Below are 18,941 nucleotides of genomic sequence, written 5' to 3' on the forward strand. Positions count from 1 at the left end.
GGCGAATTCGATAAACATGAAAAAATTCCAAATGAGACTAGTATGTGTAATGAATATAGTCGAACCCCGATATAAATATAAAAAGTTTTGTGATCGTACCCTGATATGATGATACAATACATGTATGAATTATCATGTATAGTGCATCATATAGTACGATTTTTCGTTTACAAACGACGCGATGCTTGGGTATTGTGAATAATCGCCGGTAAAACTGAATTTTTTTTTTAGTAGGCTACTTATCAAATTCACCAACGACGCTTGGGTATTATGCATAATCGCCGGTAAAACTGATAAATTTAGGGAAATTCCTCAAATTGACGGAAATGCTCAGTAATTATGCGTAATAACCGGTTGTTATGTATAAAAACCGGATTTTTCACATTTACCGTTATATGACTAGAAATACCAAGAAAAATAGTGAAATCTATTTCACGTCTTATTTCGAGCTTCATTCTCATCGTGATATGAAACGAATCTATTTCCCTGATCCTTGTCTAGGCCTCGCTACACTGGTACATAAAACTACTCATATCACGGTGTAAAATAACGTTTTATACAAATGACTAGGTTTATCAAACTTTGGGACCATACGGATGACCCCCTCAACACGTAGATTCGAATCTCGGTGCATGGTAAAAATACTGAGAAATAACGTGCAGATTTAATAATACTGTGTATTTCATTCGTGGTTGAGCTTCTGAGCTAATTACGTCGCATTTAACTCGTGCCACGTGTATTATACGCCCCCACATCCAGTGATAGATAACCGTACGTAACCTAAGTGCCGCTTTTTCGCGTCTTAATGAAGTAATTTGGCAAGGGGGCGGATGCGCACATCACTCACTCTCTCTCTCTATGTGTACCGTATTAGCTCAGTCTAACAACTTGCTCAGGTCTCAGACACATACGCAATTTACATTCTTCGTATTTTCACCTCTTTTTTTTTTGCATTTTGTTTTATACGCTGCAATACGCAAGTTCGTTTTTTTCCTTTTTCCAAGCCCTAATACTTTATAAATGCACACTTATAACTTTTATATATTACTTGAGCCTGAGCACCATTACATGCAGGGGAAAAATCATGTCATTCGAATTTAAGGTTGTTTTTTTTTTGGTGTTTCTTCCGCAAATGTTTTATATATTTTTTCCCCTTTGGTTTTTTTTTTTCAAAATAAAATGTGAGTTAATTTTTACACGTGTTGTACGAATTCGGGATTAAGAAACGAGAACCCGAAGAATTCCGTCTGATCCAAGTTCATCATGAATAGCTTATCAGTTGGCGTCAGTTCAGTTTTTTCACTCGTGAATTGTCGGTCGAAGTTGCTGACGTCTTTGCGGTGTTTCTGAAACAGAAATTAAAAGAAAAAAAAAAATTAAGAGTGTTATTAATTCAAGGAGTGGATGTTGTTGCCCTAAAAACTTGACAAATGATTAAAAAATGCCATACAAATTGGGGAAAAATGTCATCGAAATAATGAAACAACGTTCTATTGAAAAACTGGTTAAATGTTCCAAAGTAGAAAGAAAAAAAGAAAAAAGTTGTTACAGCATCAAAATCACATATAAATTTTTTGCTAAATGTTTAAATTTCCCACATCAAAACTAACAATTTTTATAATAAACGAGTTAGGAACACTGGCCCTTCACAAGGGTGGGGATTGACAGGGCTCTGGCCCGGGGTTCGGACCTGAGACGATTCCTGTCATTTTTTGTTTTTTCACAAGAAATTCGCTATTGGGAAGAATATGACGGAAGGGGGAGGGACTGTTGCTAGATGGGGGGGGGGGGGGCATTACTGGCGTACTGCGGGCGCTAGGGTTTTTTGCAGTAAAAAGGAAAAAAATGATCCCCTTTCCTCAGAGAAAATCCTGTATATGCCAGTGTTAGAAAAGAAAAAAAGCATATTTTATTTTATTTTCCAAGAAATTCAAGCATATTTTTTTCATATGTACTCAGTACAATCAGTATTCATATAATTTTTTCAATCCTTCCCATTGTCAAAAAATTTAAAAAGTAAAAAAATATCCTAAAAATGCAAAAACCAAGCCCCAAAACTTAGACGATGCTCTATCGTGGGAATAAGCAAGAAAATGCAAAAAAAAAACCCTGCAAATGTTATCAATAGCCAGAACCTGGTTATTTTAATAGATGAATATTCTGTAGCAGGGGTTAGACTCAAATGGACCTTGGGTCATTTCCTACAAAGTTATCTCTCAAGTGGGCCGTCAACTGTTAAAAAATAATAATTACAGTCGACTCTCGATGTAACAACCCCCTTCGTCCCGTCGTAAACGGACATTATATTGGGAGGGTCGTTGTATCGAAGGTATAATGTATATGACAGTCATTCCATGAAACAATCGGGACTTATCCTACCGGTCGTTGAAATGGAATTTTCACCATAATTTGGGGGTCGTTGTAACGAGCGTCGACTGTATTGAGTGAGTGGTTGTAATTGGTTTGGCGCGAGACCCTGTATGTATGGTAATCAACAATGAAACTTACGATTTTAGGTTTGAACGGAGGTTGAACCTCCCTGTTTTCGATCTTGTCCCAGTCGATCCTCCTGAAGAAAGGATGACTGCGGACGTCCTCTTCACCTCGGGCGCTGCAACCAAGCCTCTTCGAAGGATTCTTCGTCAGGAACTGAAAGAATAAAACAGACCATATCCAAAAACAATGTTTCATTAATAAGATGGAAATTATTTTTGAAAATTTACGTCAATAGTTATTCGAACGTTCGGAAAAAAAGTAACTTTATTTAGCGTAAAACACAGAAATACAACATTTCAAACATGGCTCGCTCACCCCTTTGCACGATTCTTTAGCCTCTTTCGATAAAGACTTCGGATAAGAAACATTATGATCTGTTATTGAAGCAAACAACTCTTCTTCGTCTTCACCATCGAAAGGTGGCTGAAAAGAAGTGGATTGATTTAGGATAATTAGCTTTCCGGTGTCGGGGATTATTTTCACCCATGAAGTTACTCGCAAAAAATGAAAGCAAAGAAGAAGCTGAAATATATATGTTATGGTGAATGTGATAAATCCGGTTATTATGCATACTCATCCACCATTTTTGTAAGTTTGATAAATTACTCTAAATTTATCACATTTGCTGGTTATTAGGCATATATATTGCGATAAGATATATTATTTAGATGACCGTACTGTTGAACCAGAATCTGAACCGGATATAATGAACTCTGATTTAACGAATTTTTCTGACCATCACAGAAATAACTCTGATTTAACTAATTCTTCGATCTAACAAATTTTTATAAGTTTTTGTGCTTATGCAATCAGACCCCATTAAAACAAACTCCTCTTTAATGAATTATACAATCGGAAATTATGTGTGGTACACTAGGGTATTATACATAATCACCGGTGGAAGTGATAAATGTATCTAGCTTACCGAGGCAATTGCTGATTATGCATAATAATTCATCACATTTACCGTAACACGTATACTTATTACTCATAATATATGCTTAGGAGAGTTTATGTCGCTATAAGTGATAGGATATTCTGCATTAGTTACCTGCCCTACGAGCATTTCATACAATAAGACGCCATAAGCCCACCAGTCAACAGATTTTCCATAAGGCTGGTATAGTATAATCTAAGGAAACGTAATGAAAGATAGTTGTTATATCCGTATACCAAATAAATAAATTCAAAAACCAAACTTTTTTTACTGGTACTTTAAGTATAAAAAAAAATTCAATCATTTGTTCATTTTTGTCGCACTAAAACGGTCATTTTCTGCACACGAGGGCTAATTAGACCGGGACCTACAATTTATTGCCGATTCCGAATGGCAAGCTTGTTTTTTATACTCATCGAGAGGTTGGTGCGCTAACCCCTCGATGGGAGAATCCCTGAGGTAGAAAGTTTTTCTGCGGTCGTGTCGCCGTTTCTGTTGTACCCCTGTGTCAGGAAAGTTTTCTGACAAGGGATGAACTGGGTATCGAACTCTCAACATCTCTAAACATCCTTTGGTACTTTTAGGTATCTTATCGACCTGGTCTACCGCACCCAAAAAAAAAATTCAAACACCTCTTTTTCACGTTAGAGTGTCAAATGAGCAATACTTTATAACATACATGCTAAATGCGTACCTCAGAGTCCTTTGATGTAGCCCGTGACGTCAAACCTAATTTTGTAAAATTGAATTAATCGGCACATTCCCAGATCATTTCAGTGACCTGCGGCACATTCTCACTTCAATTAAGTTGTCCGCGGCACATCTACAGATCGCTCATGTGACCTATGGGCATGTTTCAGATCACTTAAATAACCCACAACATACTCTCACTTCAATTAAGTGGTTCACGGCACATTTACAAACCACTTTAGTGGCCTGCGGCACATTGACAGGACAGATCACTCAAGTAACCCACAGTACATTTACAGATCACTCAAGTGAAGCGCTGTTCCCAATGTTCCAACATTTTCCGTAAGTGGTCCACGGCACAGCTCCAGATCACTTAAGCAGCCTTCGACGAGTTTGCACATAGTTTAGATAACTTAAAGAGTTGATCACAACACATTTCCATATTACTCCAGTGTCCCGAAGCATATTTACAGACATTTAATCAGCCCACGGCCATTTCTAAATCATTTAAGTTATCCGCGACATGTTTTCAAACCAATAAATTGGCCCAGCACTCTCAGAAAGGTTGAGCATCCTTGCTTTATAATGTTGTCAACGTGAAAATTGCCTGGTAATCTTCAATGAGGTTCAAAAGAGCGTGTGAAGAGTGTCGCAAATGTTAACGTCGGCTGCAAAACAGTTTTTTGTGCGATTTATCACAATTTTTCTTTTTGGCACTTGCAGCGGTTACCACTTTTACCCTTCAAATATTAAAGTAAGCAAAAAATTAAAACGAATAAAATGATTAAATTCTCAAAAAATACTCGTCTGAATGAGCCAAATTTTCAGGATATCTTAATGAGGCCATGGGAGAGAGATTCATGCAATGAAAGGAAAAGTTGAATTTTCGACCACCAGGTGAAAATTGTGGCACTTTCATATTGAATTTTCCCTTTTTTCCATGGTCCATATAGCGCATATACCAAGTGTCGATCCAATACCTCCATCAGAACGGGCGTTTCATAGGTCTGAGTAGTGTCGGTATAATGAAACTACTCAGACCTACATAGCGTCCGTTCTGATGAAGGTATTCCATCGAAACTTGGTGGACCATGGGGAAAAGAAAAATTCAGTAAAAAAGCGCCACTTATTCACCTGATGGTACAAAATTGAACTTTTTGTTTAATGCATAAATCTCTCTCCAATGGTCTTACTAAGATATCCTGAAAATTTGGCTGTATTAGGATGAGCAATTTTTGAGAAAAACTACTCAGAGTACACGAGAACTTTAATTATAATCACTTAATCACCCTGCATATTTCTAAAGAGTGACTTTTAGGTAGCTTTATGGTTGTACCAGTGTTATCCGAAAATATAATTTTGAAGAGTAATTTCACTTCTCTCCAAAATCTTGAGGGTATTTTTTTTAAATCAGTGAGAAATAACTCAAAAAATACCTAAAACAAAATTGCTACCTTAAATTTTTCTTGGAGTATTTTCACTCCTCAACGAAATTTGGAGTGAAATAGAATTTTGATGCGTGAATCCCGCATCTAGACGCGTATTGGCGAATACTGGTTCGTAATGTGAAACCTCGACGTAATGACATTCTGCGGACCAAGAAAAACTGTCGTTGTAGAGGGATTATTGTTATATCGAATGGCATCGCTATCATCACTTAAAATTTATGCTGCTGAAGGCATTTCTTCTAAATCGGCGTTGTTGGTACCACCAAGAAATGCGTTTTTGGGTATTCGCCCCGAAAATTTTCAATTGATTAGTTATAAATTAAATTCACTTTGATTACTTCCCTGTAAAGAGGTTTACTTCAAAACACTTTAGCGTACCGCACAAAAAGTAGCGATAAAAAAAAACTTCATCAACACTTTTGATGATCAGGTGGTACGTATCAAATACCGATATGATTTGACGTCTTCCGAAGAACTAAAATACGTGACGAGTTTAAAAATATATTGAAGGGTATTTCGAGTTAAATATAAAAAATATCGTAGTAACGAATTTCAAAAATCTCAAAAATATCGTTATAGAGGGTTTTATCGTAGTAAACGATATCGCGATGCATCGAGAGTAGTTAAATATTGGACTATAGGCGATTCAGAACAAGATTAAAAAAAATATCGTTGTAGAGAGATTTATCGTTGTATCGAGTGTCGTTGTAGCGAAGTTTCATTGCATAAATAGAACAAAAAAAGAAATCGTGCAGGAAATCGTGCCTGCAACTTTTTACGCAGCAATCGCGTAAAAAGTTGCAGGCACGAGTGGGGAATGACTCACTCACCTCAGGCGCAATGTAATCAGGTGTCCCGCAGAATGTTTTTGTTGTTTTATCACCCGTTATACTTTCTTTGCACATTCCGAAGTCAGCAATTTTGACATGACCGTCACTATCGAGAAGAACATTATCGAGTTTTAGGTCCCTGAAAATAGATTTGACAATTAAAATATGATTTAAGTATTCATATATGAATCATGTATGAATGATACTAATTTGAAACGGTATTTGTTTTAAATTAAGAAATTGGATGAATTGAGGAACGGAGAAAAGAGAGGTATTATATAGGGAAGTGTGGGTATTATAAGGGATAGTCGGGTGGTATGAAATACTAGACATTCTCCGCCTTCAGGTATGGGTCCCCAAGTGGAACAGTGATAATAGACCTCAAAAATGCCGTCGTGATGATATAAAAGTCAGTGTCGCTCGGTCCTCACCATCATCACACGGCTGCTGTAGGAAAATATTTGTTTTTTCACTTCCAGAAATTTACTCAGAAATATTTATTATATATTGGTTATTAGAAATGTGCTCAATAATTTGAAACAAAGCGCAGTGCATATCACAAATGTTTCATTTTATTGTGCTTTGCTCATTTCTTTAGCTAGCGATTCTCTCTGGTTAGATGAGACGCTATTTTCTCACAGATGGTGTGTCGGGTCACGGAATATTACAAGTATTAACTGAGTTGGGTAGAAATATCTCTTCAAGATGGAAAGTTTACTAAGACAGAAGAGGAAAGTTCTAGAAATAATGTGTCCTGTCCTCTTAAAGTCCACCTTGTCTGTTTCGGGGCAGAATAGGAAAATTGCATTTGGGGGGATCCTTGTAAATAGACTTTCACACCATCGCATCATTAACTACAAAAACGAACGATAAAATTTTTGTTTTTAATTGTCATGGGCTCACCAAATGTTGTTTTTGATCAATTTTAATTTGTTTTCTTTGAATTCTGAATTCCCTATTCCATATTACCTGACAAAAAAGATTTTTTTAAATGCCTTTTTTCTTAGACATAATATTTATTTTTAAGTAGGATAAACTTGTCGCTGCAAAGGCAAGAATCCAAATTTCATAGAAATGCAATTTTCAGGTTTATATCATGTTTTAAATTGGAATAATCAAAAAAATAAATAAAAGTGGTACGTATTCCGTATTACTAAAACTTCCTATACAGCATATGGAATCTCGTAAGTATTATAGTAACCTAATATTAATAAATCTGAGCGTCATCCTTTTGACAAGATAAATTTTGGAAAAAACAATTTAAGAAGGTTAAATAAATACTTCTCTCTTGACAAAAATATTGAATGTTATTCGAAAAACTGCCCTTTTTAATTAAACTTCAGTTAAGTTAATACGTAAATTGTTTTATACATGACATAGTCGTAAAAAATGAAGGCACTATAATTTTATTAATTGAAGAGACATGTAGTCAATTATTATTGTCACTCGCCTGTAAACAATGGCTCGATTGTGTAGAAAAAACAATCCTATTGCGATTTCCGCGGCGTAAAACCTGAAACAAAACAGAAAAAAAACACAAGAAGAATATTATATATACATATATAAATGTATATTTATTTATATAAATAATTTTCATTTAATTTTCTATCAATTTTGATATTTTACATTATTTTCACGCAAGATACCAAGCTAATTAGTTAAGTATTAGATAAATGCGCATACACAGCCACGGGCTCCTTAAATTTGCCGAACTGTTGGATTTGGAACATGAGATCTCCTCCATTCACATACTCCATAACAAAATACAGCCGGTCCTGAAATCAAAACTGGGACATTTACGAAGGGTAAGTTATATATTACAACACGTAATAAAATGAATGAATGCTTCATGTCATTAGGACAGACGTCATAAGCTTATTATAGGAAGTAACTGATTTTTTTTTACTATTTTTTTAAGATGTTCCAGGTAGGCATTTGCGCTTGGAAACTTTCAGCGACGTTAAATCATACAGCATGTAGTTAAGGTACACGGAGGTAAGTGGAATCGCTTTTTTCATTAGTTCAAGTTCAACCTAGCACCTACATTGGGGAAGTCAACAAAACTTCTAGATAATATGACTGCAGTTCTTTAGAGTCATTCTTTTTTTTAGGGATAGTGCTTTAACATCATTTTCTTCAGTGTTCCCCATCCTTTGAAGATCAATTGCATTTTTTAGTAGGATGCTGGTTCCACTTGCCCCCTCAAGGAGGCAAGTGGAACCCATGGCCGATTGTGCTGTAAAATCATTCATGAAAAGATAATGTATCAATGAATGAAAAAAGTTTAAACAAAGAGAAAAATTTATTTATACCATAAAAAGCCCAAACATTTTTTATTAACCTGGTATACAAAGCTTATAAAGTTCCCTAACCATTCGCCTGGCAGTGGAGTGGTTAGGGAACTAGCTTCTCACTGTGCAGGCCTGGGTTCGAATCCCTGGGCATGGATGTTTACTAACCTAATACTAACAAATTCCCTGGACGGATCCTGCTGATCCCTTGGGAATACGTGAAAACCACGTTATTTAAAAAAAAATTAAGAACCTGTGTGTGTGTGTGTGCAGAAAAATTCACAGTGTTTAATTAATAACTTTGGTGTGTATAAAACTCACAATGTAATACCCCTCCACGTAAATATTAGCCGACATTATATGAGGCAAATGAGAAGGGAAATTGTGAATTTTTCCAGACTATCAAACTTGAGAGATGAAGGAAATGACAGAACTTCATCACTTCTAATCATGTTTTTGTCTTGAATGCTGGGCTATTGAAATATAGATGTAGACACCCGCTTTTCTCCCAAATTTTGCTTCCCGACGAGTCTCAACTTTGGTTGGCTACCCAACGAACATCTTTATTGAGTTTTTTTTAGTGAATTTGACGAGAACCCAGTCGCTAATCTTTGGTTTTGAAATGTTTTTTGACATTATGCCTATGAAAAGTTTCGTTCTTTCTTTACTTTGAGTCAGAACTACAGAGGGCGGGACAACTGCCCCTGGTGGAAAAATTTAGGAGGAGGTAGTTTTATAGGCAGGTGCAAAGAACACCGTTATAAAATTATAGAATTTTAAAGTTGTGGGAGGGGCGAAAAAAATCCTAGTTACAGCCCCTAATTATGAGACATCCATCTTTTAAGTATACGGAAGCAGCTAGTGCTGACTCAGGAGCTTCATCACTCTTCACATTCATACCACAGTTGATAAAGCCAATGCAAATAAGTACAGGGTTAGTGTAAATGCATCGGGTTTGCTTTTGTCTCAGCACAGGGTAATCGTGGAGAAAGTTTAAACCTCTTAAATCCTATTTTATCGTAAGAGATATCATAATTATATTTAAGTGACAGATAAAACAACAAGAAAATAATAAGAAATTGACACCAAAATATCTATATTAAGCTAATTCTCACTTTCAGAAATAGTCTAAATGTAAAGGGCACAACAGAGGTGGCGACATGACCAAAAACCTAACTTCTCCATACGAAAGTTCCTTGTTCCAATTACATTTTCACTGGAAAATTTGAGTAAGTACGAAAGAGAAAAACTTCTAAAGAGAGCGTCCTCAGAAATTAACTGAATTTTACGAACCACGTGTGGTTCCAGTTACCCGCAATTTCCAATTACCTAAGTGTACCTTAATTGTAAAACTATGTTTCATTTTAGATTGAAATGCATAACTTCTGACCATAGTTTGAAAGCAGGAATGTAATTGGACCAAGAAAGGCGGCTTATTTGCAAGAGCGAGGACTCGCTTCTCGACCATCGCACACTCGACATCGTCGTCTTGTATGATTATGTCTTTCTTCAAGATCTTGATGGCGTATAGTTCATCTGTACCTTTCCTTTCGGCAAGCATCACCTGTGGATAATAATTGCACATTGCAAAAAAATTTAAGAGAATTATCCGAGACACAAACTGTCACGTTTGTATCGCTATTTGTTCGGTAAACAAACAAAACAGCAGCTTACCTACCTTACCAAAACTTCCCTTGCCTAGGACCATGATGAAATTGAAATCAGAAGCTCTGATGACGTCTTGTTTTCCCATATTGTGAGGAATGTCTGTGATTGTTGAGATCTTTTCGGATTTCTTCGAGGACATGGAGATTCGCGTCTGCAAGAAATGAGAATACATCATGAAATGTTAGATTTTCTTTTTTGCAAGAAAATGGCAGCTGTTGCATAGTGTCATCCCGAAAAAGTTGTGGACGTTCTTCTTAAAAGTTTTTGAAGGAAGTAGAAATATTTAAAAATTTTTAAACCCTTTTGTGCAAAGAGTATGAGCTTATTTCCTAAAATATTTAAGCTATTTTGCGTATATTTTTGAATGTTCTTGAAGAATTTTCGCTGTTTTCAAGTTGTTCTTTGGACCTGTTGCCGAAAAGTTGCGGCGGTTCTTGTCAAAAGTTTATGAAGGAAGTATAAATACAGTAAAAGTCCGTTACAAAATGACAGTTCACAACCACGAGAAAAAATGGTCATTATAACGATCCCATCGTTATAAGCGAATTTCCAATTTTTGCTGTTTCAGGTTACAAAATTGTATCAAATTGCTGCTTTATCTTGCATTAAAACGTCTTTTAGATCATTTCGCTCTAATATAAACGGATGAACAGTAGTCTGGTCATGAAATAGATTTCTGGTCTCTCACAGCTGTTGATTTTCTGTTCTGCAAAGGGTTTCGTATCGTCAAAGTGATTTTGTCAACCAACTGAACAATTGAAGTTCTCAATTATCATATCATTTCTCAATTCCATGACTTCACGAACTCGTCGATATTTTTTCACTAATCAAAAAAAAAGAGTTTTAGCACGATTTTTTTCAGTCATTCGGAAAGGACTTTAAATTTCAGGTCCCGTGGTCTCTTACTCACTGGGAGAGACAAAAACGAAATAAAATCATCTCGCACCCCATGTGTACAGTTGTACAGTGGGAGAACCCAAAAAGATTAGGAGGGGGGTTTGGAAAATTTGACTTTTCTTTGTCCATTCTCTGTTTGAAATACCTCGGAGCAATTTCAATCAGGAGTATGTGCCATGATAAGAGTCATCATGTTAAATTCTTGAAGAGAGAGAGAGAAAGAAAAACCGACATTTTCGAAAACTGTTTTGATGTTATAGCGAATGCTTCCTAATATCCTGAACTCGGGCCAACCGAGGTAGGTGTATTTTTTAACATTAGCTTGTAAATCACTCATTGTAACGGGATTCTCGTTATAACGGAATTTTACTGTATTTAAAACTTGAGTGCAAAGCTTCCTTTTTTTTTTTAATATTTAAGCTATTTTTCGAATATTTTTAAAATTTCTTGAACTTCGCTGGTTTTTAGGCAAAAAGTTAATCGATGTGGCTTTTGACAGCATCACTTCAACGACTGGTTTGCCAATTTGATGGGAACGAAAAAGTGAATTGAGATGGTCAGTTTGCTGTATGTGATAAAACAGCCCAGCATATTTCATGGAATTGGCTTTGGGTTACTAAAGAAAAAGTGGACCTAAATAGGGGTTTTTTTTTATGCGTTCCAGAACTATAAGCACTCACACTATAAGTATCGATCCATGAAAGTTTCCTCTGAATATTTTCCTGAAATGTTTTTAAACTTTTTGTAAAGCTATTTCGACATGCGATTACACCTAAATGGTTAATCTCAGGTTATTGAGAAAAAACTTTTCTCATCTTGTTGAGGAATTTGAACACCTGGAATATAAACTTTCTATGTTTCTTAGTTTAGATTGCAAAACTTCCTGAAATGGAAATTTTTTTATGCTAACATAATTATTGGAAGAATAGAGGTTTTCATCATGACGTTTGCTGCTTGCCAGCATTAATATTGCACCTATAAAACCGCGCCTTTGAAGAAGCTCGTCCGCATACGCTATTGTGATCCATGGCGTATTTCTATGATTTTCGCTAGTTTCATTGCATTCGTTTGAGTATCAAGAGTTCATCGTTCTTCAGGAGAACGTAAAAAAAAGCGTTCACACGACTAAGAAATTTTTCATTCTCCATGGTTTTTCACCAGGAATCGGCACTTCTTGCTCTGCTTACCAAAAATACTCTTCCGAGCTGCTATATTCTTCTGTTTGAAAATCGTAGGTTTATTCATCAAACCTAACGGACAAATATGCCATGTAAGACATGTTGTTAGTTATTCAGTACGTGGAGAATAACCAGCCAAAACAATTAGCTGAAATTTTGTCAGCCGCTGATTCTGAAAACGAATTAGATCCCATGTTGTTGGTAAGCAGAGAAAATTTAGGTCTCGAGTATCAGACTCAGAAGATAATAAATCGATCAGATAGAATCAGGTAGAATAAATCGTTTACAAGGCAAATAATCAAAACTTTATTATGTAATTCTGTGACTCTCATTCGTGCCGACCAAATATAGATTGCCTGTGCACAAGCTGTCTTAAGTATATGTATACTCTACAATAAATGTTCGGGATTTCTCTCACATAGATCATAGATTCAAGGTTTTTCATTCCGTGGATGCGATCTCTTTGCAAATTTCTCTCTCAACCGTATTATCACAAAACTTGTCAGTGGACTACCAAGTGAGAATGAAGCCATCAATTATAAGAGCTCGGAAAATCACGATCAAAACTCGTTTTACGGTAACACAATCCAAGATTCTTTGTGATAACAAGCCATTTTGTCCGAAATTCCAGAAAAAATTTCTACATGAACAAGGGTTTAATACGAAAATACGTCGAAGAGACTGAATACACGCTGTTTTAAGAAGTTTCGGCAAAGAGAAATAATTTATGTTTAATACGTATTACAGTCAATATGACCGCTTCCGTCGTTTTAGGTCAAGGATGGACCTTTAGGAGAGTGTGGGGCCACTTCATAGGTTTGAAAACGTGACGCGGGCCGCTTAAATTCTCTGGAACTGTGTCGCGCTTCATGCAAGTGAATATTGAATAAATATTCCGCTGGTCACTTAAGATATGTAGAACTGTTCACTTAGGTGGTAACAGGCCACTTAGGTGATCTGTAAATGGGCAGCGTGTCACTTGAATGATCTGTAAACGAGCTGCTTATTTTTCATTTTTACAAAATTAGGTTTGAGTTCGTGGGCCATAACAGATGTTTCTGAGGGCTACATTTGGCCCTCTGGAAATGGGTGGAGCACATATATGTTCTAGGTACTGTTGTACGAAATTTTAGTGTTAAGATGAGAAACATCCTTCTCATATATGTATAATATAATATTATCAAGATAATTAAATTCAAATTTCAATCAGAAATGTTGTGTGAATAACTGTATAAATATTCAAAATACATCGATTACGAAAAGAGCCACAACCGACATTTCAGTAGACTTTGAACCTCCCCATACTATCATATAGCTGCCAAGTCTCCCGAGTTTTCCGGGAGTCTCCCGAATTTTAGCTTCGTCTCTCGACCTCCCGAAAAGTTCTTAGAATCTCCCGAATTTTTACGAAAATCACAAAAAATCCCTAATTGTTCGTAAAAATTTCCTACTTCATTTAAAAAGAATCCCTAAGGAATTTCTTGTGGGGCAAAAAGTCTTTTGCCTCTGTTTTTTTTCTCTTTCGAAATGACGTCACACGTCGTAAATTGGGGAATAGTGGGAAATTGCTTTTTTAAGGAATTTTTACAGACCCTCTGACGCTAACAAGAAAAGTTTGTCTTATCTTGCAGGGAAATAGCTTAGTAGCCAATAGTCCTGGATAATAATTGAAGATTATAGTGACGCGCATGTGGTCAAAACTTCCTCTTTTGTTGAAGTTTCGTACATGCGATAACGAAACACGAATACTTTCCTTTCATCAAATGTTCCAGAAAAGTCTGCCCTTTTCTGGAACATGGTGGAGAGACTGACATCATCACCCTGTGAAATCAAAACACATCAAACAAGTGTCACAAAAAGTCAGTGTTCTTCAAAAATTGACGCTTTTTTCCTTCATATTACGATGATTTTGGGGTCATTCGCGTAAAATGTTTGTTCACATCGTTTCTGATTGAACACAATATATATATATATACATACAGTCGAATTCCGTTTTAACGAATACCGTTATAGCGAAAATCTCGTTTTAACGAACACTTTTCTAATCCTCCAAATCAGTTTACGTAGGAGAAATGCAAATACCTCGAATTCCTTTATAACAAAATTTCGTTATAACGAAGTGATTTCTCCGGTATCTTAGAGTTCGTTATAACGGGATTCGACTGTATATATTTTGCATCACCATTGAAGTTTTGGCCTTCAATTCCACTTGTCTTTTGCGTAGGGATTTTATTCCCAAGGGTTTAATTTAACTTACATGAGTGTAAAATCCCTATTTTATTTGACTTAAATTTTTTGAGTAGGAATTTTATTCCCTACGCTTTAACTTTTATCAAGGGAAAATTCCTATTTTATTTGGAAAAATCCCTATTTTATTTGGAAAAATCCCTTTTGTATTTATTAAAGAGTGGTTTTTAGTATAAAATACGGGTCCGCGCGAAAATCTCCCTAATTTTCATTTTCAAAAGTTGGCAGCTATGCTATCAAAAGAGAGGGAGAGCACAGATGAAACAATTACATAGAACGTCAAAAACATCCAAAATTTTCTGGACTACAGTTGTTGTATGTAGCTAATGTCCAGTTTGTAATTTAAAAAAAAAATTCCCGAAGTCTTCGTTCGAATGAGTGTGAAATAAATCCATAGACTCACTTTCATTTGGGTTTTGAGTTCAGAGATATCCCTGTCATCCGGCGGCACAGGAACGTTGTAGAACTCGCCCTCTTCGGCAGTGAGCAGCTTGAACCAACCTTCGGCCGGGTTCTTTATCAGTTCTGATATACCGAATGACAAAGACCCCATGAAATCGTTTCGCGATGTCCTGTCCCAATCCCATACTTCGATGAGTAACCGCCTATCCTTATCTTCGGGTTTGAGGTCACTGAAACGGAAGTAATAGAAAATTTACGGTTAGAAATACTCTTAAATGATGTTTATGAGGGGGGAAAAAAATGAGTGGTAAGTTTTCTTGATATGTACTTACAATGATAATGTTTCACCCCACGTTGGGTTGAGATTCGCTTTGATCGTTTTCGTCTTCCTCTTCATGGATTCCCCGCAGTCCGGTATCAGCTTCATTTTCACGTATGGGTCCGAGAGACCATTCGGGTCCATTGGTATCAAGTTTTTCGCTTGTTTCACTAGAATGAGAGTGATAAGTTTACAGTATTATAAGTGATTAAAACGTGTTTCGTTTCAGAATCGCTTGCGAAAAGATCACCTACAAGAATTTACCACCACGCAATTCATCGAAAGGAAAATTCACCACCATGCAATCCACCGTCAGGACAATCCACCGCTAGAAAATTCACCGACCGACCAACAATTCATCGAAGTGAAATCGTGAGTGGATGAGCAGGTGCGTGCTTCAGTGAGCAAGTGAGTGATTGAAAAAGTAAATCAAGAAGTTAGTTGGTAAGTGAGCAAATAAACAAGTGAGTCACTCATACGGCCACTCACTTGGTCATTCATACGGTAACTTCCCCCATTCACTAACTCACTTGGTCACTAACTCGTTCAACGGTCACGCAGTAACTCACTTACCCACTCACTTGGTCACTTATACGTTCACTCATTCACTCATACGGTCACTTATACGTTCACTCATTCACTCATATGGTCACTTATACGTTCACTCATTCACTCATATGGTCACCAATTTGATCACTCATTCACTCATATGGTCACCAATTTGATCACTCATTCACTCATATGGTCACTTATACGTTCACTCATATGGTCACCAATTTGATCACTCATTCACTCATATGGTCACCAATTTGATCACTCATTCACTCATATGGTCACCAATTTGATCACTCAGTTTCTCACTTACCCACTCACTTGATCACTAATACAGTTACTCACTCAGTTTCTCACTTACCCACTCACTTGATCACTAATACAGTTACTCACTCAGTTACTTACCCAGTCACTTGATCACTCATACGGTCACTCAGTCACTTGGCCATTCATTCGATCATTCATACGGTTAATCAATCGCTCACTTGGACTGAATCACATTGCGATGGATTCGAATAGCAAGGACATTACAAAAGTGAAGAGTGGAGTTTGAAGCGACTTTCACCTCAATGGATGTGTGTGACTCACAGATGAATCATTAAAGCTGATACAGCGTATGGAGACTCTTGCTGCAAGCAATTACCTCCAAATGGCTCAACAATAAAAAAGAAAAATGTCGTGACTGTGTTGTCATCTGTTATTTAAAATTGGAACTAATTTTGTAAACCGGTGCATTTATAATTTCCATTCTGTCCATTAAACGTACCACTTGTTACATATTTCTATATCACTTTTTTCAAGTGATGTCGTTTCAAAAAGTTAGGGAGTCCCTTTTGTGGAACATGGTTTCGAAAGATAAAGGACATATAACAGTCATTCTCAAACTTTTGTCAGCCACAACTCCCCAGAATAGTTTAGCACATAGTTTCCCAATCTTTTTTGTCACATCGCCCCCTTCTTCAGAAATTGTTTTCTCCCATCGTCCCTCAACGCAATCTAATCCATAGAATCCTATGTTATACCCGTAGCGTCTACCGTCCCCCTGAAACATTCCATCGGCCCCAAGGGGGCGTTAACGCCCACGTTGGGAATCACTGGTTTAGTATATATTTTCACTTGCAGAAGAACCACTTCAATGCATAAATAGGCACACAAATTAATATCTCAAGCTCGCCGTGACGCCCCTAACACCCGTGACGCACCGTTTGAGAAACACAGGCGTATAGGGATATGACTTCACACCCTGTATTAAACTAAAGATAAAAAATTGTGTTGCGACCCACTTTAAAATTGCGTACAAAAGCTAAATCAACATCGTCGAAATATGATGTGACGATGGCATATCATTAAATTGATATAATTTTAAAGTATTAAAAACAATCAAACTCAAAACTAAATGCGTACAGAGTCCCCATATTTCAATTCAATTTTACGGTGACTATATATACACCCTTCCAGACCAGAATCAAATTGCTACCCCCATGCCCAGTTCTTGGCTGATTGTGGGGTTCAAACAGGTATAATGAATTTATTGAAAAATAAATACTAAACTAATTTACGAATTTCGGTGATAATACTGATTAAAATTTGAAATTTTAGATTTGAAAAATATTGGTACGAAAAAATTGATTAAGTAAGGGAGATATTTGTAATATTTATAATTTGTAAGGGAGATATTTCTCCTATTTTGGTGGGGGGAAATTAGTTCAAAATTTTGCCGACAAAGGGTGCTGCACAAAAGCAAATCGCTAGAAATATGTAAAGTAGAGTCCTATAAAAAATGGAGGGGTGTACGATTAACAACTAATTTCCGGAATTTCCTGTTACTAGCGCTTACGTAAGTTTTTCATTGTGGATGCTACTCTTGGTGAAGTTGTTTCATCTCAGCCACAAATCAACGACTGAAGCGTTACGAACGTTTCGGACTCATAATAAATTGAAGTAAGATTCGGGTATAATCACTCCTGCCGGACTTTCTCACAGCACCCCCTATCGACAAAAAATTGAGATAATTAGTTTTTTTTCCTTATCCCAAAATCCCCCCCCCCCCCCCCGTGAGTATAATTTCTTTCTCAAAACCCCATTCAATTCCTTCAATCCTTACGGCTCTTTCAGCAAACCTATTCACGAACTCACGGAACACCCTGTATAAAGTCTCTATATTTTAATAAGATTTTACCCTGACTACACCCTTCAAACCGGGATATTGAATAAATCGGAAAACAAAACTCGATAAAATTTTGATAACTTAAAACAAAAAAAACAAAAAAAATTCGATCATAAAACACTGCTGAAAAAACATAAAAGTTTAAATTTAAAAAAACCGCGTATCTCTGGAAACTATTTGTACAGAAATTGAGCTTAACATTTTCAAATATGTGACCTTTTAGGATTTCACGGAGACGAGGAGGAAATATTTGCATTTTTCGCTATAGGAAACACACATAAATCCCACGCAAAAATCCGCCCTCGCCAATTTCTTTCCTTTTTTTTTTCATTTATTCATTTTAATTCGAAGGGGGGGGGGGAAGTCAAAGGAAAACATTTTTGCAGTTTTACACACACACACACACACACTCTCTCTCTCTCTCTCTCTCTCTTTCCCATCTAACCACCCACACGAACAAAAGAGAAAGAAAACCAAGAAAATTCCTTCCCACGAGATAGAATGTCGCGATAGAGGTGATACCTTTAGTTGAACGACCCGCCAACAGGTGGCGGTACAAGTCCCTTAGTTTATATCGATCAGTTTCGTTCGGATCAATGGCTGAACGCATGCATTCACTCACGCTTGCGAGCGCTAATATGTTGTTGTGCGAATGTACGCATGCACGCAACTCGCTCTCTCTCTCTCTCTCCCTCTCGGATTCAACCGAGACTGTGTGTGTGTGTGCCTTATATTTTTATTTATTTCTTTTTACTTGCCTGCCCCCCCCCCTTCCACTCATAATATGATCCCGTTATAAGACTTCCAGTTTTGACCATT

General features: G+C 36.7%; 1 protein-coding gene across 1 annotated transcript in view; it reads right to left on the bottom strand.

The window, feature by feature from the left end:
- Positions 1-999: 999 nt before the first annotated feature.
- Positions 1,000-18,941, bottom strand: part of Pkc53E (Protein C kinase 53E) — a 78,060-nt gene continuing 60,118 nt past the window's right edge. The window contains exons 6-16 of the mRNA XM_089244662.1: positions 15,417-15,573; positions 15,086-15,314; positions 10,371-10,511; positions 10,083-10,256; positions 8,085-8,176; positions 7,852-7,914; positions 6,402-6,540; positions 3,548-3,628; positions 2,812-2,919; positions 2,509-2,649; positions 1,000-1,346 (exon numbers count right to left, since the gene is read on the bottom strand). Coding sequence (XP_089100788.1) covers positions 1,194-1,346; positions 2,509-2,649; positions 2,812-2,919; positions 3,548-3,628; positions 6,402-6,540; positions 7,852-7,914; positions 8,085-8,176; positions 10,083-10,256; positions 10,371-10,511; positions 15,086-15,314; positions 15,417-15,573 — 1,478 coding nt within the window. The 3' untranslated portion in view covers positions 1,000-1,193. The remainder of the gene's footprint in view (positions 1,347-2,508; positions 2,650-2,811; positions 2,920-3,547; positions 3,629-6,401; positions 6,541-7,851; positions 7,915-8,084; positions 8,177-10,082; positions 10,257-10,370; positions 10,512-15,085; positions 15,315-15,416; positions 15,574-18,941) is intronic.

This window comes from Pholcus phalangioides, unplaced genomic scaffold (assembly GCF_987345545.1).
Source record: "Pholcus phalangioides strain wild (caught in Gottingen) unplaced genomic scaffold, Ppha-v1.0 ptg000015l_1, whole genome shotgun sequence".
NCBI classification, from domain to species: domain Eukaryota; kingdom Metazoa; phylum Arthropoda; class Arachnida; order Araneae; family Pholcidae; genus Pholcus; species Pholcus phalangioides.